The sequence below is a fragment of the Micropterus dolomieu genome, linkage group LG01 (assembly GCF_021292245.1).
Source record: "Micropterus dolomieu isolate WLL.071019.BEF.003 ecotype Adirondacks linkage group LG01, ASM2129224v1, whole genome shotgun sequence".
NCBI classification, from domain to species: domain Eukaryota; kingdom Metazoa; phylum Chordata; class Actinopteri; order Centrarchiformes; family Centrarchidae; genus Micropterus; species Micropterus dolomieu.
This window is the reverse complement of record NC_060150.1, coordinates 30,856,422-30,874,224: the sequence shown is the minus strand read 5'-3', so window position 1 is coordinate 30,874,224 and position 17,803 is coordinate 30,856,422. Positions and strand designations below refer to the sequence as shown.

At 41.2% G+C, this 17,803-nt stretch overlaps 1 protein-coding gene across 1 annotated transcript in view; it reads right to left on the bottom strand.

Moving 5' to 3' along the window:
- The window catches only part of bmp6 (bone morphogenetic protein 6), a 64,341-nt gene that overhangs the window by 31,838 nt on the left and 14,700 nt on the right, over positions 1-17,803 (bottom strand). Inside the window, exons 2-4 of the mRNA XM_046064903.1 lie at positions 5,276-5,468; positions 1,439-1,587; positions 1,138-1,335 (exon numbers count right to left, since the gene is read on the bottom strand). Of these exons, the coding sequence (XP_045920859.1) occupies positions 1,138-1,335; positions 1,439-1,587; positions 5,276-5,468 (540 nt within the window). The remainder of the gene's footprint in view (positions 1-1,137; positions 1,336-1,438; positions 1,588-5,275; positions 5,469-17,803) is intronic.

The following is a 17,803-nucleotide window of genomic DNA, read 5'->3' as shown; positions in this document are numbered from 1 at the left end:
AGACTAAGTATTTTAAGTGATTTTATATAATTGTCATTATTTAATGTCCATATATATGTTCATATTGGACAATTCCACACCTGACGATTTGTGTCCAATGTCAAGAATTTTAAAATGTTGGACATAAGGAAAGTTAATAATACATTAACTCTTAGAAGCTGTATACAGGGCTCTCCTCTGATACATAGTCAAAGCTTTGAGCGGTGAAGGCTTAATATTAACATGAGGCTTCATCTGTCAAATTAGCCAAGGATCAGACAGACATTAAAAGAAGGCGTAATGAGCGCTAGCTTTATGTACTCCACTAGTCACACAATGAAGCCTCACAGGAGCAGCTTAGCTTTAAGCGCTATAAAGTCTGGCCAGAATTACATAGCAGGTGAAAGGTGGGCAGATTAGGGTTTGATTTAATTTGAAAAGCTTGCGGAACTCATAACATCAGGCTTATACCTGCTCATTACATCATCTGCTCGGAGGATGAGGTCACCTTTCAAGAGGGATTCGCTGCCTGCTTCCTAAATCAGTGAATATTCACTAGTCCACTCTTTTGTGTTTTCTAAAATATTCTCCTATCATACACACATGCCTTTTTATTCAGTTTGACCCCAAATCCTTAAACTCCTTTCTCTTATACTCTCTCCCTAACACCACACATTTATCTCATACTCTAGCATTTGCTCTTTTACTATGAAGTACTTTTAGCTCAAATTTCTATCCAAACCATCCATTCAGCTCTCTAGCTCAACCTGTCTTATAAAGTACTCTGAAAAAACATCGTAGTCCCTGCTCAAGATGCAGTTTTAAGGATACACATCACTACGTTAAATCCATGCAGAGAAACTACAGTAAAAACAGACTTTGGGCACCATCCCTGGGCTAGGATTTTCATCTGATGGGGGTTGATTACAGACAAATCTGGATGAAGTCAGGTCTAATTCATCAAGTGTCTTAAACAGGAATAATTTAAGCAGATTTCAAACACATGCTACCCATCCACTGATCTAAACAGGTTAGACATCAGTTACAGATGTAGTGAGGTTAGCTTGACGTCAGTTTTGTGTCTGAATGTGTTCATGGTTGTATTGTTTAATGAGGTCAGTTAAGGTTCAGTATTTGTTTAGCGGACATCAGACTGACCTGCTGGACCCGGCCCTCTGGATCCCTCCTGTGGTTGTGTGGATCGGTTGCGGTTCTGCTGGCGGCGCTTTCCACCAGTGGAGCGGGCGGTGCGGATATGCACTTCGCTGACTTTGAAGAACGCCACCATGAAAGGCTGCTTCTCCAGCGCACCGTCACGTCCCACGAGCCCCGCCTCTTTAGGGCTGATGCTCTGCCCTGTTTGAAACAAGACAAGGCAACATTTACCATCATGGCCGTGTTGATCTGCACAAGTTGCCTAAATTACATCCAACCTTATATATGTGTTCTCATCTCTTACCGCTGCTCGATTCCACGCTGACCTGCAGGCCCAGGTTGTGCACCGGGCTCATCACCCACAGGTTGCTGGTAGCAGTGATGTCAAACTCCAGCCAGCCCTCCTCGGATGCCCACAGCCTGCGAGACTCCAGCAGAAACAGGTCTGCCTCTCTGAGAGAACATGGGAGAGGATACAAAAGAAAAATAGCTGAGATCATAAATAGTAATAGATTTGTGACTTGACTGTGTCAGGGTAAGCTAATTAGCCAAAGTAACATGTTTTGTTTACATTTTGCAACACAAGACTGTCATTTAATGAAAAAGATGATGGGTAGGAGAGAAATAAGCTAATATTGAAGAGCCTAGCATCTTAGCACTTACTGGTAAGGGAAGTGAACTAATTGGATCTGGTTATCCAAGGTGGCCTTTAAGGTTCAAAACAGCCATGACAAATTGTTATTACACATGTTGTTTTTTTGCTAACCAAGTCTTTAGGTTTTTAAGACCTACTTTTTTTTTTTTATTCAGTTGCAGGTAACAATGAAAAAGTTGCAGTTTGCATTTTTGGGCAACTATGAAAATGTACTGCATACAGAATGTAACAAACATCTTCAAATTTCTTCCATCCATCCATCGTCACCCGCTTATCCTTTGTACAGGGTTGCGGGGGGCTGGAACCAATCCCAGCGGACATTGGGCGCAATTGGACAGGTCACCAGTCCATCACAGTCTTCAAATTTCTTTTTGACTTTAAATATCTGGCAACCATGATAGAGCCAACAGTCGTGTTTTGTCAGTGTCACTGCCAAATTTAGCATTTTAAGTTAGTTGTGAGAGGCAGACTACTTAAGGTTGAGAGGAAAGGTGACAAGTAAGTAGCAAAGTACACAACTTACATGGAGAGACTGAATGAAAAACGAAGAGTCGATGTACATGAAAACACTAGCCAACACTGGATAGGAAAGGAAAGGACCCCCTTCGCGTGCAGGAAATGTAAGAAAACAAAGGTGTCTATTGTGCTTGACTCTTATGATTATGTCCTGTATTGTTGTTGGTACCTTTTATTTTTGTATTTTAATACCATTTTAATACTAATACTGCTCAGTCAATCTGCAGCATAAAACACAGAGGTATGGTACACTGTGATTACAGCTCAGAACACCAAAGGACTGATCTACCTCTTTAAGAAGCCAAGAGAGACACAGGAGCTGTTGGTTTGTCTCAGGGTAACAGTATCATAACAGAATGACAGAAAGACGGATAGCTGCACTTAACAGAAAATGCTGGGATACACTGTATTGTACTCCACTGTAGCTTTGACCATGCAGTCTACCTCTCTGAGGGACAGGAAAAAAGGAAGGAATTAAATGTTTGGTATCAGGCTACAGGCATGTTAATATCATTTACAATATTTTGTGTGAGTGAAATCAGGCTACAAAACGGAAGAATGTGGCAAATGAGAGAAGAAAAAGAGCCACGTAATACAACTTTGGACTAATGAATGAAAAGACAGCAGAGGAGTTGTAAGGAAAAGACAGAGTATGAGTGATAAAAGGGCCTGTCCTCCCACTGTCCAATTACAGTAGTAATAACACAGCGTCGGGTCTGTCGGACCCTCCTCCAGAGCCGACATCAAAGCCTCACAATCATCCAGGTGTTCGGAGAATGCCCCTGCAGTCATGCATCAGCAGCCCCTCTTTATTGGTCATTAATGAGTGTTTCTGACAGCTTCCGTACGAGCCGCTGTTCCTTGTTTTCCCTCACACACACTCACACACACACACACACACCACCCCACTGCTGAGTTCACACGTTTGTCACAGCGTGGGCCAGTGTACCCATGTTTCCGCCTCATCGACATAGCCGCTGTTCGGCTGGCGAAGGATGGCAGGGGGTCCATCAGAGAGCCGCCTACAGGGCAAAGGCTACTGAGAGCCTACTGTAAAACTTCTTATTGACTGACTGCTTAAATGAACTGGAATAATAAGGTCGGAGGTGATAGTTGTGTTTTTTTGCTACAATAAATTTCCTTTATAAGTCTTGTCATTGAGTGTTGTTAAAAATGTAACGCAAGGTGGGAGAGTGTAGCTCACAGCTGGCCCGGTTATTTCATGTGCTTTCATCTTTTCAACTGCTTAAAAGGCCTATTCGTAAGATTGTAAAAGCAATATCTAAGTCAGACATCCGGAGGGAAAGGATGAAGAAGTATTCAGAACAAAGGCAATATAACAGTTAGCAAGAATTTGTGTATAAGGGGAAAAAAAGAGGAATCAAATCTTCCGGTGAGGTATAGTATAATTGCTGGCAAAATGCTGCCAGCCTTCGCAGCAACCTGCCCCTTCTCAATACGATGTCAGGCCTGCCACATTTTTGCCACTGTAATCTCTCACATTCTTTGCCTGCTCTTAGCAAAATCACCCCAATCAAATGAAAAGTACAAAGGGTGTCAGGCTAATTAAGCGCTCTGTCATTACAGCTTAGAGTCAAAACAGGAGTCATTTTTTTTTACGGGAAGGAGGGCCATGCGAAATTTAATAGGCTCCCCACTGATTGGGTGATTACAAAGGTGCAGTTTTGCAAAAGGCGGAAAATGGGGGGGAAACAACAACAAATGATTAACAGCATTTTCCCATTTCAACCGTCAAACCTCAGACGTTACTCTCAGCACTAAGGAGGAGGAACATAAGAATGTAAAAGCATTTACAACTTTACAGTCGTACAGACGGGACTGATTTTTCAGTGGATGCATGTTGCACCTTGAATTCACTCCTACAAATCACAAACACCGCATGAGCAAATTTTCTCCGCCTGAGAGCACACCCTCCAGGCTGTAATTTTCTTCAAGGTAAAAAACCTGTCCTACAATAACACAGAAATTGGAGATATATGGGCCCTTTAATCTCCAAATATCTACAAAAATACAAGGCTTTAGCACCAGTTTAAAGCACAAACCACCCCATTGTACGGATAAAGGAATGCAGCAAATAAGTAGCTCTTGATACTCATAGAAACGTCTTAACAGACAGAACAATATACTTTGCCAACATTTATAGCTTACATGCTCCTCAGAGTGGATCAGCACCTAGGACTACAATCTGAAGACATTTGGTGTTAGAGACCCTACCTTAAGTTGTTTTGTTTCTCTTATTTAAAACTAAATAATCTAATAATCAAGTGTAATAGCCCATAGAGAGATACTTTGATGTGTATTCACTGAGAAACAAAACATACTGGGCGACATGAGATGTTCGCCTAAAAATGTATCTCAGAAATTCTTTTCATGTTAGAGTAGGTTCTTGCTGGGCGGGCTTCGTAAAACACAAATATCATTCAGAAATCTCACTGGATGTTTATCTGCCCCTGCAGACGTAATGTAAATGTTTGGCATGTATTAGCTGTGCTCATTTAGGGGAAGGCAGGATTTTGAAGCTGTGCTATTTCTGTAAGATGTGGTTTTGCTTGATTTTATAATCTAAACATGGCGAGGGCACACAGTCTGTGCAACACACAGGGAGAATGATCGAGAGATAAACACACAGGGAGAGGCAGCTTTTTTATTATCATAACCGTGACCTTTTTGTATTCAGAAAAGGTCAACTGTGCATGCATGCTCTTTTTGACTTCTTGATTCCCAGCACAGCCACAGTGCAACCACTCTTTTCCGGCTATTTGATGGGAAATTAATTTATATGTTATTTGAATGTATATAAAATTACATATATTGCTGTAATTGATGGTTTTGTATATGTTTTACTGGAAGATGCAGATACAATACATCATATACACAGTGTGTGTGTGTGTGTGTGTGTGTGTGTGTGTGTGTGTGTGTGTGTGTGTGTGTGTGTGTGTGTGTGTTTACCTGTCAGGGTGCTCCTTGACCACCTGGTAGACTTTGAGTAGGAAGGTGTCATTGCGGAAGGCGCGGCTCACACACTCCTTGTAGAGGCGAAACTCTGCTGCAGTGACGGCCTCTCCCTCTGGGATCTGTGAGAGGTTGAACTTAAACTCCTTGTGGTGACGCCGCTGCGCAGAGAGCTCCCTGTCGTACTCCACTGTGGGATGGAAACACACACACACACAGGAACATAACTGATTATGCACAAAGAGAAAGAGACGGGGAAAGATAATACAGAGAGACATGCAAAAAACTTAACTCTCTTTGCATAAAGATAAATACCGGTATGCAAGTTTTCCACTCTAGTCATCAGAAGAAATCATGGTCTGATCATATTCTCTTAAAAATAATGTAGGTGATACTTTTTGACCTTTACAACGCCTTTTCCTTTTTTGTCTCACTTTCATGATGCATTTTTCTACAAATAGGATCAAACTGCACATCTACAAACAGGGTTTCTGTGTAAAAATACCGTCGTGATATCCTTCTCACAGACACTGCATGCAGGTCGACCACTGAAGCCTTTAAAACGATCATGTGATTTATACTTAAGGTCTAATAGGTTTTCGCGGCTTCCAGTTTCCCTAAATAAATCCCTGTTATCATCTGTCCGAAGCTAAAGTCCATGATTTTTTCAGCGGCAGCAAACTTAGAGACATTCTGCGACCACTTCTGACGCCATGAAATGACAAAAACCAACAAATGTGCTCCCTCCTATGCCCCATAATGATAATGTGCTCTCCGGGGATTCGGTTCCTGTCTCAGCTGGAGGTTTTTCTCCCACAGCAAAGAGCCTGCAGAGTCAGTATGTCGACGGACACACAGAGTGAGAAGAGGGAAATGTATAAAGAGGGGCAAGTCGAATCCAATTAGAAGGTTGTTACAGAAATACCCGTGCAGACGTAGACGGTAAAAGCCTCAAATATGCGCTATATTCTGCAAAACACACAGAAAACAAGTAACATAATTGCTTGAGTACCCAAAACACACATCCACACACTCTTGCTATTCTTACTCCATCACACTCTTACTGATTTAAATACTTTGTCGCATGCTCCACACTACACATACACACATACACTATCATCTCCACACTAGTGAGGTTCAACAGGCTGCGGTTTCACCACCACTGTAAGTGCAGACTAACTAGGAACCACAGCTGGATGTATACTACTACATCAGTTTTTCACCTGCAGTAGGACCAAACATAGATGTCCAACATCACGCATTTGCCTTACAGAAGATGTGAGACCGTGGCAACTGCTCCAGCATCTCCAGATAGAAGATAGAGACCACTCTCATGTCTGTTGGCTGCAAAAAAGCTACAGCCAGCAGCTGGTTAGCTTAGTTTAGCATGAAGACTGGAAACAGGGGGAAACAGCTAGCTTTGATGCTGACTAAAACAGCTAGTCTGGCTAGTTTAGTAGATTCAAATGTTCCAATAGCTGCCCCAAATTATTGCCTACCAATGTGAAGATACTGCCTGACTTGATAAATGACAGAAGGATGTTAACTAAAAAACATCATGAAGTCTTCCTCCTACATTAATCCAACACATGGCTTCATAATTAGTGCATCTCCAGCTCTTTCAGACATATTTAAGATCTAGTTAAGATATCTGAGGTAGTGAAAGTGGGGTCTATAAAGCCAATATGATTTTACTTTTTACACTTTATTTCGAAGATTGATTTGGGTACTTTTAGAGCCCAACGCTACGAATTTAGAAGTTTGTACCTGTGCCAGGCTTGTTAAAACTTTCTGGTAATTTTATGATGTCGCGACCCACCCAAAATGAACCAATGACACATTTTGTTCCCCGAGTCATAGCCGAAGAGAAAACTGCGTTGATGTGAGAACACTGGAACCAATCAGACTCTCCCAAAAGTGCCAGCCCCGCCTCGTGCCCACACCCAGGGAGGTCAAAGATCCCCTCGTACCCAGACATTTCCAAGTTACATAAATGCTGAACTTAAGTAACAAACTGAGCAGAATAGGCAGGGAGGGAAGGCGTGTCCTTCTGGCTTCACTGCATTTCTGAGGAAAATCTGAAAAGTCCAGTCCTGAGGCATATTGCTGTGACATGGTCAAAACAAATTATAATAAATGAAGCCTCTCAGTCTAAGCCAGTTCTGCCTCTCTGTACTTCAAACACTTCTCACTGAAGCAAAGGAAACCACCTATAGAGAATGAGATGTTATTCACATCAGCGTCACTGTGACTTCTATCAGATGTGACAGTGACCATTTCATCATCATACTCCACAAGCTGCCCACACACACACACACACACACACACACACACACACAAAATGCACAAATGTTGCAATAAATGTGTGTGATAACAGGTCTGGTCTTGTGTAGGGTAGATAGATCAGCTAAGCTTGTGTCTCTGTGCGTGGAGGACTTAAGCAGAGGTCATGGTACTCTAAATGACTTTACAACACTCCCTGCAGCAGCCCCGGGGTTAAAGACCAACAGTTTGAAATTTTATATTCCCCATTTAAGAATCGACGGAATTTTTGGCACGAAAACTCTTTGATAAACTGACTGTAGGTGGTGAGAAGGTCAGGGGGAGTTTCACGTGTATCAAATATTTATTACATCTGCTGCAATAAACTGTATGTACAAAATATCAGGCACCTGGCCATACAGGAAGGCTGAACGTCCTGGCAATCTAAGCGTCACACCAAACAAAGATCAATCTTTATCACATTTCTCACTGTGTGGATTTATGTGAACTTTATATTGTTATTAAATTCTATGAGAGTTACAAATGGAGGTTAGTGGTTTAAAAGATTTACCAAGCAGGGAAGGTCTAACGAAAAGATGCTATTGGTTGCATTATGGGAAATGTAGGATCTAGTGTTTTTGGATCTTGACCTATATACTAGTCAGTATATCTCGACCTCTGTTGCTTTGAATTTGCTCACAAATCCCCCTACATTACGGACTGAATTGCTGGAGTGCCCTTTTAATAGCGGATTTTAGACTTTCAGAAGTTAGAGCCAGCAATAGTTGTTATGCAGCCCCAGGTTTGTTGACACTTCTGTTGTTCTTTTCAACATGTGGGAGATATAGTAGCTGTGTGAAATTCCCAATTTCTCACAACTTGGAAATACAACTCGTGACCTGACATGACAAGGCTGCTCATAATAACTGTTTGTGTGATATGACGTGAGCACAGCATGCTCTTTTGATTTCTTTAAAGCCATTTTTAAACTTGGTGTAGCCAGCATAGGGCCAGTTACACAGCAGAGCTGTGGTCTTCCAGTAAGCAGCTCCAGTGAAGCAGCAACTGTGTTAACAGTCTGGTCCTAGAATTAAACTGTCAACTTCTTTTACTTTGTATTTCCTAAAAAATGCTACAAAATCTACAACAATCATACAAAAGAAGTGAAAGAGATTCTGGCCAAAGAGAAAAATGTTTCCAGTGAGGTAAAGAAATGCATCCACTGATTTCATTAGGCTTTAATGAAATTCACAGGACACATTTCTTTTCCTCACATCCGACAAAAATCTCAAGGCACCCCTGAGCTCATTCAACAACTCACCAGCCTGTTCAACTTCAAATCAATCTTCTTTTTTTATCTCAGAGAGGGGAGTCGTTTTTAACAGCATCCGAACGAAGACAAACAATTAAAGCTCTGAAATACGAAGGCAGCCACGGTCTCACATCTCACCTTATCGTACACTTTATCACTGCGGTCCTCTGCGAAGCGGCCTGGGAGCCATGATGTTAGCTGCTAAGTAGCATTCCAGCTGCTTCTCCACCTTTTCAGCTTGAAATCCAATTGAAATCCACTGAGGTTTCGCATCTAAAATCAAAGGGAAGTCTTCACACGACGCGTACAGGGAGCGTAACCTCTGTGCTAATCTACCATGACGTGAGCTTTGAGACAGGAACGCACAGAGGGGAAAAGGGATTTAGATTTGGATGATTCAGAGAGGAATTTATTCAGAGTGATTCTAAAGATGGGAAAAGAGTGATTATATTAGTGATTTGGTGCAAACACTACTCGATAGAAACCACAGGAAAAGAGTGCTCATGTGTTGTGTGTGTGAATACTAATCTGTAGGTGTATTTTATGGCTTTATTTTATTACCACACTCCCATTGTTGAACTCCAGTTCATGAGAAAATACAAAGAAACATAACAAATGACAACATTTGTGTACGTTTAAACAGTCCACTAATTTCCCTTTCATTCTCATTCGCATGAACACACACACAGAGGCAGCCAAGGTTAGCCATTAAACCTGGGAACTGCTCTGATGATTCACTTAATCACTGTGGGTGATTACGAGAAAGACACAAGAGACGGAAAGAGAAAGAGAAAGAGAAAGAGAAAAAAAAAGGAACAATAAGAAGAGGAGAGGACAAAGGAGTGTTAAGACTGCTTGAATGTTAAGAAAGGTAGAGAAAGTTTTGAGTTTAAAATATAGAAAGAAAGAATTTAACAAGATGGAAGACAGTAAAAGAGAATGACAGTGAGAGAGATGCAGTGAAAGAAAGAGATTAAGAGAAACAGGAAGAGGAAGAAATGATAAAATGAGATGGAATTGGATTAAGGATTTGTTTGGGAGGAAGAAGGTTTTTCATGAATGATTTATCACATTGGTTAACCTGAACGGAAACAGCAATATAGCACAAAAACAAATAAACAAACAAACACATTACTTGTACATCAATAGAAAAGTTTCTGTTCATTTAAATAACACAGGAAAGGAAAAGGACGTTGGGAGAAGTGGATAAGATGATAAAACCAGACGAGGAAAGACAAAGTCGGTTGTCACAGAGAGGAAGATGGAGAGACCAAAGGAACAAAAACAGAAGGAGAAAAAGGGAAAGAGGCAGAGTCTGCGATGCAATGAGAGGAAGAGCGATGGAGACGGTTAGTGACAGAAAGAGAGTGAGATGGACGATTTGCAGATTCACTTGGACTCTTTGATAGGAGCTGTTCTCTCGTTTCCACCTGCGCAACATCTGGCACTGCTGTCCTGTCCTTGCTGTTGTAGGTATTATGGCAACCACACACACACACACCCTGACCCTGGGAATCTTTTGGTATCATATGTTCCTTATATTCGCAGCCTTCACATGTTGAGTGGTTGTTAGTATACTATATGTCCTAAATCCTAGTACAAAACTACTTTATAGCCTTGTTTTGTGAAATAATTTTATTTCAGCACTCAAAAACATTACTGTACAAACTTAACACAGTATTTGGCATAAAACGGACCAGGCATCGCTAATAATCCACATTAATCAGTGATCATATGATAATATCTTATTAAATACTATACATTCCGAACAATTTATCATTTTATCGTATGGTATGGTAAATCAACAGATTATGAATCTGCAGTAGTGTTTGACAGACTACATTATTTGAAACAAAAAATCCTCTACAAACCCCGATGCATGCCCCTTTAAGAAACAAAGGAAGGAAAAAGGGAAAAGGTGCTGAAAGAAAGACAAGTGGTGAAGGCTGTCTGTGCAGCAGGAGGCTGACGGATGAGCGGACAAACAGGTGAACATGATAGAAGAAGAGACAAAAATGAATCTGACAGTGACTGATAACCTCAACCTCTGGAGTAAAAATAAAGACGAGCAACTGTCTGTATGATTTTAAAACACATTATGCAATCATCGATTTGGTAGGAATGATGGAAAAGAACCAGAAACAGAAGGAAGCACAGAGTGGGATGAAAACTACACGTAGAAGAAGGCAGGGAGGGAGACGGACAAATCTAAAAGATAAACAAGAAATAGTGTAGAAACATAGCTTAGGGGAGGAGAATAGTGTTCTTCAATTGTGAATAAGAGAAAGAAGGACTGTACACATTAAAGGCCCTGGGGTGGTTGACAGGCCGACTCGTCTGTGGCCAGTGCTTTTGCTCACACTCCTAACGCCGTCCAGACAATCCTTTAGAGGGACAGCTGGCGAACAGCCGTCTGCACCAAAACCCTCCTGCTTTCTCTCACACGTCCCGCTACCACAGAGCAAAACAACCAACAACCACTTTCTCTCGCCAAAATACTTTTCCGCCCTTCAACAACACTCAGTTGGTAAAATTAACTAAAGTGAACATTATGGATGGCTTTCTCAAAGGTAATTATGTCGTCAGATATATATCCATTTTAAAGACATTATTGTTGAAAGCTTTTAGCCTTAAAGTTAAATGAGAAACTTTTCCCTTGGCGTGGCGTTAAGGCTTGTGCAAGGGACTCCCAGAGCACAACAAATTTTTTACGAATTAGATTCCTAATCAAAAGTGCATCTTCTGAATGACTCTTAATACTAAAAGATTTTTCCAGTGTAGTATCCAGTGCTGCAATGTAGATTACAGAGAACAGAGCACCTGTGACCCAGATAATAGGGTCTTAAGGGAGCTCTTATTAGATCTGTCAGTTCGACTTTAAGTACCAGTTTGATGAGATTTGAATCATACAGGGTTTTTTCATACTCCTACGGTTGCAGACAAGTAAAACACACAAATGCAAATCCCTTCACCTCAGATGGTAGCATGATGAGCCAGTTCTATGCTGAGAGAGAATGAGTGCATCTGTTCACACTGATTTCAATAGCAGATCGCTTACTATAATGTCCACTGGTATCAAACTTTCCTGAAAACATGTTTTAAGTTAACGATTTACCACCACCGGAACACCATCGGGCCTGTCGTTGCTGGGCCCCCGAGGGTTGTGGCCCACCCTGCGGCAGGCGTCCCTTATTTTTCTGTATTGAAGGTGGCAACCCTAGTGGGAGAAAAAATTGATTCTTAGATGCATCGCAATGCGGACGTGGAAGATTCTGACTTGATTAACAAATGTGAAAAAATCGATAATTTGAATGTTAATTGATAAAGTAATGTTGACGTAACACAAAAGGCGGAACTCGTGGAAGTGCAGTGCCTGGACCGTCTGTGGCACACACATAACAGAGACTGGTGTTTCCCCTGTATTTGGCACACCACTGCTGCAGAATAAATAACCATCCTACTTAAACGTCACACAATCATTAACATCAATGCGCAAGTAATGATAATAACTCGCACATTGTGCGAGCATGTTGATACTCAACGGTTGCCGATCTCCCTGCATTTCCTGTGTGTGAGGCCGAGCGAAAGAGAGGGCGAGCGGCAGAACAAGATGGTGAAAGTTAGCGGTCAGTAAGTTTCAGTCTGGTAGTAAACGGGCAGTGTAGGTCACAGTGTGTCCGTTAATAAAAGTTAGCTAACATCTTCCCTGTACAGGACATTTTTTGACTGTTTGGCAAGTTGACGTTAGCTAAATTACTAATGAAGTAATATTAATTAGCTCAGCTGTATGTCACTAGTACTAACTTGCCTACTTGTCCATGGTTGAGAACATCAGGCACAAGCTTAGACTTAACTGGGGTACAGCTCTGTCCTGTATGCATACTGTACATCCTGATAATTATATTTCAGTTTTCAGGAGTCAGACAACTAGTTGTTAAAGAAATGAGGGACCATGGACCTGAGGTTAATGAAGTAAAAATGATGAAAAGATGCATCAATAATCGTTTTATAATCGCATCGGAGCCCTCTGAATCGTAATCAAATCGTGAGGTGCCAAGAGATTCCCACCCCCAGTGGTCACACTAGACCAATTACAGCTGTACGTACAAAACCTCAGTGTACTGGACTGAGTAAGGGTAACAGGATTTCATTTGTATTTCCTCTTTCAAAAGTTACATAGTATCGCTTTAATAAGTGCATGGGCAATCAGATCGGATTAGTGCTGCCCTTCAAAAAAATCTTGAGCCTATACACCCTAATCTTTTCCTCTTCATTATAAAAATTATAAAATATTCTCTTATTGATGTAATTACTTTGCATTAATTCACTCTAATGGGAGAGCTTTATATGTGCCAGGTTACTGGATTAATTTGGCACCAGTACGTATTTATTGAGATTCCAGGAGAGTTGCATAAGGGCAGCTTAGAGGGCATTCTTCAAGGAATTGAAAAAGCATCTTGCACAGTGCTTCTTAGAAAATTGCTGAACCCTATCACCAGAGAAAAAGGTAGATATTGGATAATTCTGCAAAACCCAGGATTACTTTCAATGGCAGAAATATTTCTACAGTATCTGCGCATGGAAATAACGGTATACGGTCAGGGAAAGATCATGGTTATGGAGGGGAACGCTATCACAACCTTCATACCCTTATGTTTCCAGAAGAATACACTACTTCATGCGTCGGTACTGGCCTTGGACGTAAATCGTAAGGTGCAGAATCATCTAATATGGATGGACTTGCTTTTCTAGCCGAGATTCAAACCAGCAAGCCACTCTCATCAATCTTTGCTCCTCCCATCTCTATCCCACAATGCACCACACAGCCCAGGGTTTATTCTGCCTCTTCCACTTTATCCAAACAGGAAAGAGTGGATGTTGACAGGTACAATTTAAGTATGATTTAAAAGACATCTTCATGCTCTGGCTTACTGTCCTTGTAGCAGGCAATGTTTGGTTTTAGGCTTTCCACTCAGTGTCTCCTGGAAGAAATAGGATGATTACAGTCGGAACCACTGACCTTGTTGAACCAACATGGGAACAAGAAGCCAGTGTAGCAGTAAAACAAGCTGAGCTTTTCTCTGCAGTGCAGCAACGATCCCAGTATCTTCTCAATAACCAAACTGTGGGAGTTTTATGTGTGGAGCATGCCAAAACTCGATCCCGAAGACCCTCGTAAAAATATCTGCTTTCTAATTAAATCTGTAATTTACTATTTCCTCTGACTCATAATGTATCACACTGAAGGAAAGGCTATGAGAGGGAGATAAAATGAAACTGAGAGAGAGGAAAGAATAAAAAGAGAAGACATTTTCACAAACACCCTTCAATTAGATGTTTGCACACCAAGAACCTGTCAACATTTTTAAAGACTTTGCAGATGGCTAAACCAATAAAAAAATTTCTGGATGTCCAAGGCATGAGAAGAATCCATCTGTGTTTATGTAATTACAGCCCATAATCTGTCTGGCTTTTCTCTCAGTCTTGATGGTTTCTGAGGATAGGTCAGATATGTCCATGTCTTCCATTTATAGTTAATTCCTCCAAAGTCCCAAATAATTAAAGGTTTGGCCCGTCACATTGACTTTCAAGAGGAACTTTTGCAGTTGATACAATCTCAACTCTTGGATGATTGCCACTATTTCATTCAAACAGAAAAACATCTCATTAAGTGGAAACCTTTATGCTGTAAACACTAGTCTTTCTAAAGAGGTTCAAGCCAGATTTTATGCCTCAAACTCTTTGACCTTTGGCATTGATGCCGTGTGGAAAAGATAAAACACAGAGTTGATTTTTGCAAAGTAGATGAACACTGGCAGCTTACAGTACACATACACAAACACTGTGGTGGTGTGAGCTGCCTGAGGTGTTGCCACTATGCTTGGCTGCCACCAGGAGCTATTTCCTCCTTCTGCTGAGTGTTTTGGCTCCTGGGGTCGAGGTACAGACGAAGGGCTGGGGGTCTGCTGGGAGTCGTCATTACCTTTGAGCAAGGGTGGGTGTGTGTGTGTGTGTGCGTGTCTTTGGAGGCCCATCCTGTGCTCTGATCTTCTCCCCTGACCCAGCATCAAAGCCGACACACTGAGCGCCACAGGGCCAGTCAAGGGCCATTGGCAAGAGCGAGAGTTTATGTCCGATGCATGTAGGCGCACACACACATACACACCTCTACATGTATTATAAAAGGGCTCCACACATGCATGCAGGGTAGTAACACACATCTTCGTCAGGTACAGACATGAGAAAAAAAAGAGAACGGAGGGCCTTACACAAACATTCCCACACACTCCCAGAGGTCAGCGGTGTGAGAATTCAAGGCCAGGCAGGAGCATCGATCCATAGCGAGGACATGAGGCAGTGAGACCAGCCCTTTTTGTCAAGCCCCATTAGCAAACACAGAACAGCAGCAGACAGCTTTACTGTCAGTGTCCAGCAGAAATCAGTACAGTGATTTTAGTACATTACTAATTACCGTTCCGTGTTCCTGACAGACATCTTGGAAAACCCATGAACATGTTTAATGCTAAGAAGGCCGGAGGGGGGGATTTCTGGAAAATGTGGTGCAGAAACATCACAGCAAATAATAATTTGGGACTTTTTCACTGAAGACATTTTGACATATCACAGTTTGAAAAGCATACTTGTAAATAATAAAATGAATGACAGCTGAATTATTTTTGCTGCTTCAGTTTCAGGGTTCAACTCCTGTGCATGCTGGCTCACTGTCACACAGCCACACGGTCATGTCTTACTGGGACCAGGCCATCTTTAATGTTAGTTTTACTAACACCAATGCTTTCTTTGCTATAGCAAGTCAAATGTCTGCTAAAAAAGGCCTACAGTAAATATAGATGGAGGATGTGTGAAGGTGTTGGATCTTTTACTATTTGGAGTAATCTTGGCTCTCTCTTTCCCACATTATCTTACATAAAAAATTAATAGAAAATATTAAATTGTGTAAAAAACGTTGAATGGGAGTTTTAATATAATTTTAAAATGAAAAAGCACATTTCCATCATAGCACATTGCCTAGTTTTGGACATGTCAATAGATATTTGTGGCCAATTAAATGTCTCTTTAGACTGAATTGCTCATCTAATGTATTTTCTTTCACTTTATTTTCCTGCAAAGGATTAATAGCATATAATACTTTTATATTATTATACACACGCGCACATTCATCAGTGGCCTGGATATCCACCCCGCTCTTCTTCCATTACCTCCCACAGGTTACAGCAGATAATGACCTCACTGGACAGGCATCCCCAGGAACAAAGGCCCCATTTGAACCATATAATAACATTTTTCTACAGCCATCGTCCTCATATAATCCTTGAAAAACCATTTGGGTTTGTCTATAGACCCATCCAAAACCATGACACATAATGTCAGGCGTACTGTTCCAGGACACACACAAACTCGCACACATCCACAGAGGAATAAAAGTATTTGATTTTTGTTCCCACCAACTCAAGCTCTATCACCACTGTGCTGCATTCCATACAAGATGATAAAATTAAGTCTGGACACACATCTATCTTTTGTCGTTTTGAGATTTTTAGCTAGTGCACAATATGTGTGGGTTTGTATGTGTGTGTCTATTCCCGAGAGTAGGTGGATAATTTGCTGTAATTGCTCCCCAGCTGGGGCTTTGCTAACAGATAGATATCCGAGGTATGGCTGTTGGACTGTGCAGTATCAGTGTTTTCCATCGATGGACTGACAGCTGAGTTGAAGCAGTCAGCAGCTCTCTGTTGAGTCTCCAGTTGGCCTCCAGGTAGCTGGATGTGTCATACCTGTGTGTCAATAGGAGATCTTATTCCGTCTCTTCAAACGCTATTACTTAGGATTAAGATGTGGAGCCTCTAATTTGGCTGCAGCGAACAAACGAGGGTATGGGAATATTTGTGTTTTTCTGTTCTTGTTATGCCCCCTTTTCCACCACAATAATGTATTGTACCAAAAGGTAAAATAAGGTAATGGTTATGTAAAATAACACATGGTTAGGTAGCATAATATGAGGTTAGGGCAGGTAAGGTAACACAAGATAAAGTGAGGTAAGGTAACGTAATAGCAATTAAGGTAACGCAATGTAGGTAAGGTAACGTAAGATAAAGTGAGGTAAGGTAATGTAATAGCAGGTAAGGTAACGCAACGTAGGTAAGGTAACATAAGGTAAGGTAAGGTAAGATAAAGTGAGGTGGTAACGTAATAGCAGGTGAGGTAAAGCAACACAGGAAAGGATAGTTAAGGTAACGTAAGATAAGTGCGGTAGGGTAACGTAATAGCAGTTAGGGTAATGCAACGTAGGTAAGGTAACACGAGATAAGGTAAGGTAACGTAACGTAACATAGCCTAGTTCAGCATAGCATAATGTAGCATTATGTGTTTAACTCATAACATAGCTAAACAGGTTTCCATTGTAAAAGGTTTGACTTTTTACATCTAATGTCATCTGCACAGTTTGGAAAGAAGTTGATGTGACAAAATTTTGGCTCTGCTTGGATTTAAATTACAGGCAGCGTAAGGATTTCTGTTGATCATGATTATGGTATATACAGTGGGGGAAAAAGTATTTGACCCCTTGCTGATTTTGCAGGTTTGCCCACTTACAAAGAATGCAACAATCTACAATTTTAATCATATGTACATTCTAACAGTGAAAGACAGAATCCCAAAGAAAATTCCAGAAAATCACATCATATGAATTTATAAAAATTGATAACCATCTGATGAGGAAAAACAAGTATATGACCCCCTACCAAACAGCAAGTATTCTGGCTCCTACAAGCCAGTTAGTCTTTCTTTAAGACACAGCCCCAATCCCAACCAATTATCTACATCAAATACACCTGCCTCACCTCGTTACCTGTATAAAAGACACCTGTCAACACCCAAACAACCAGCATCCAACATCACCACCATGGGCAAGACCAAAGAGCTTTCTACGG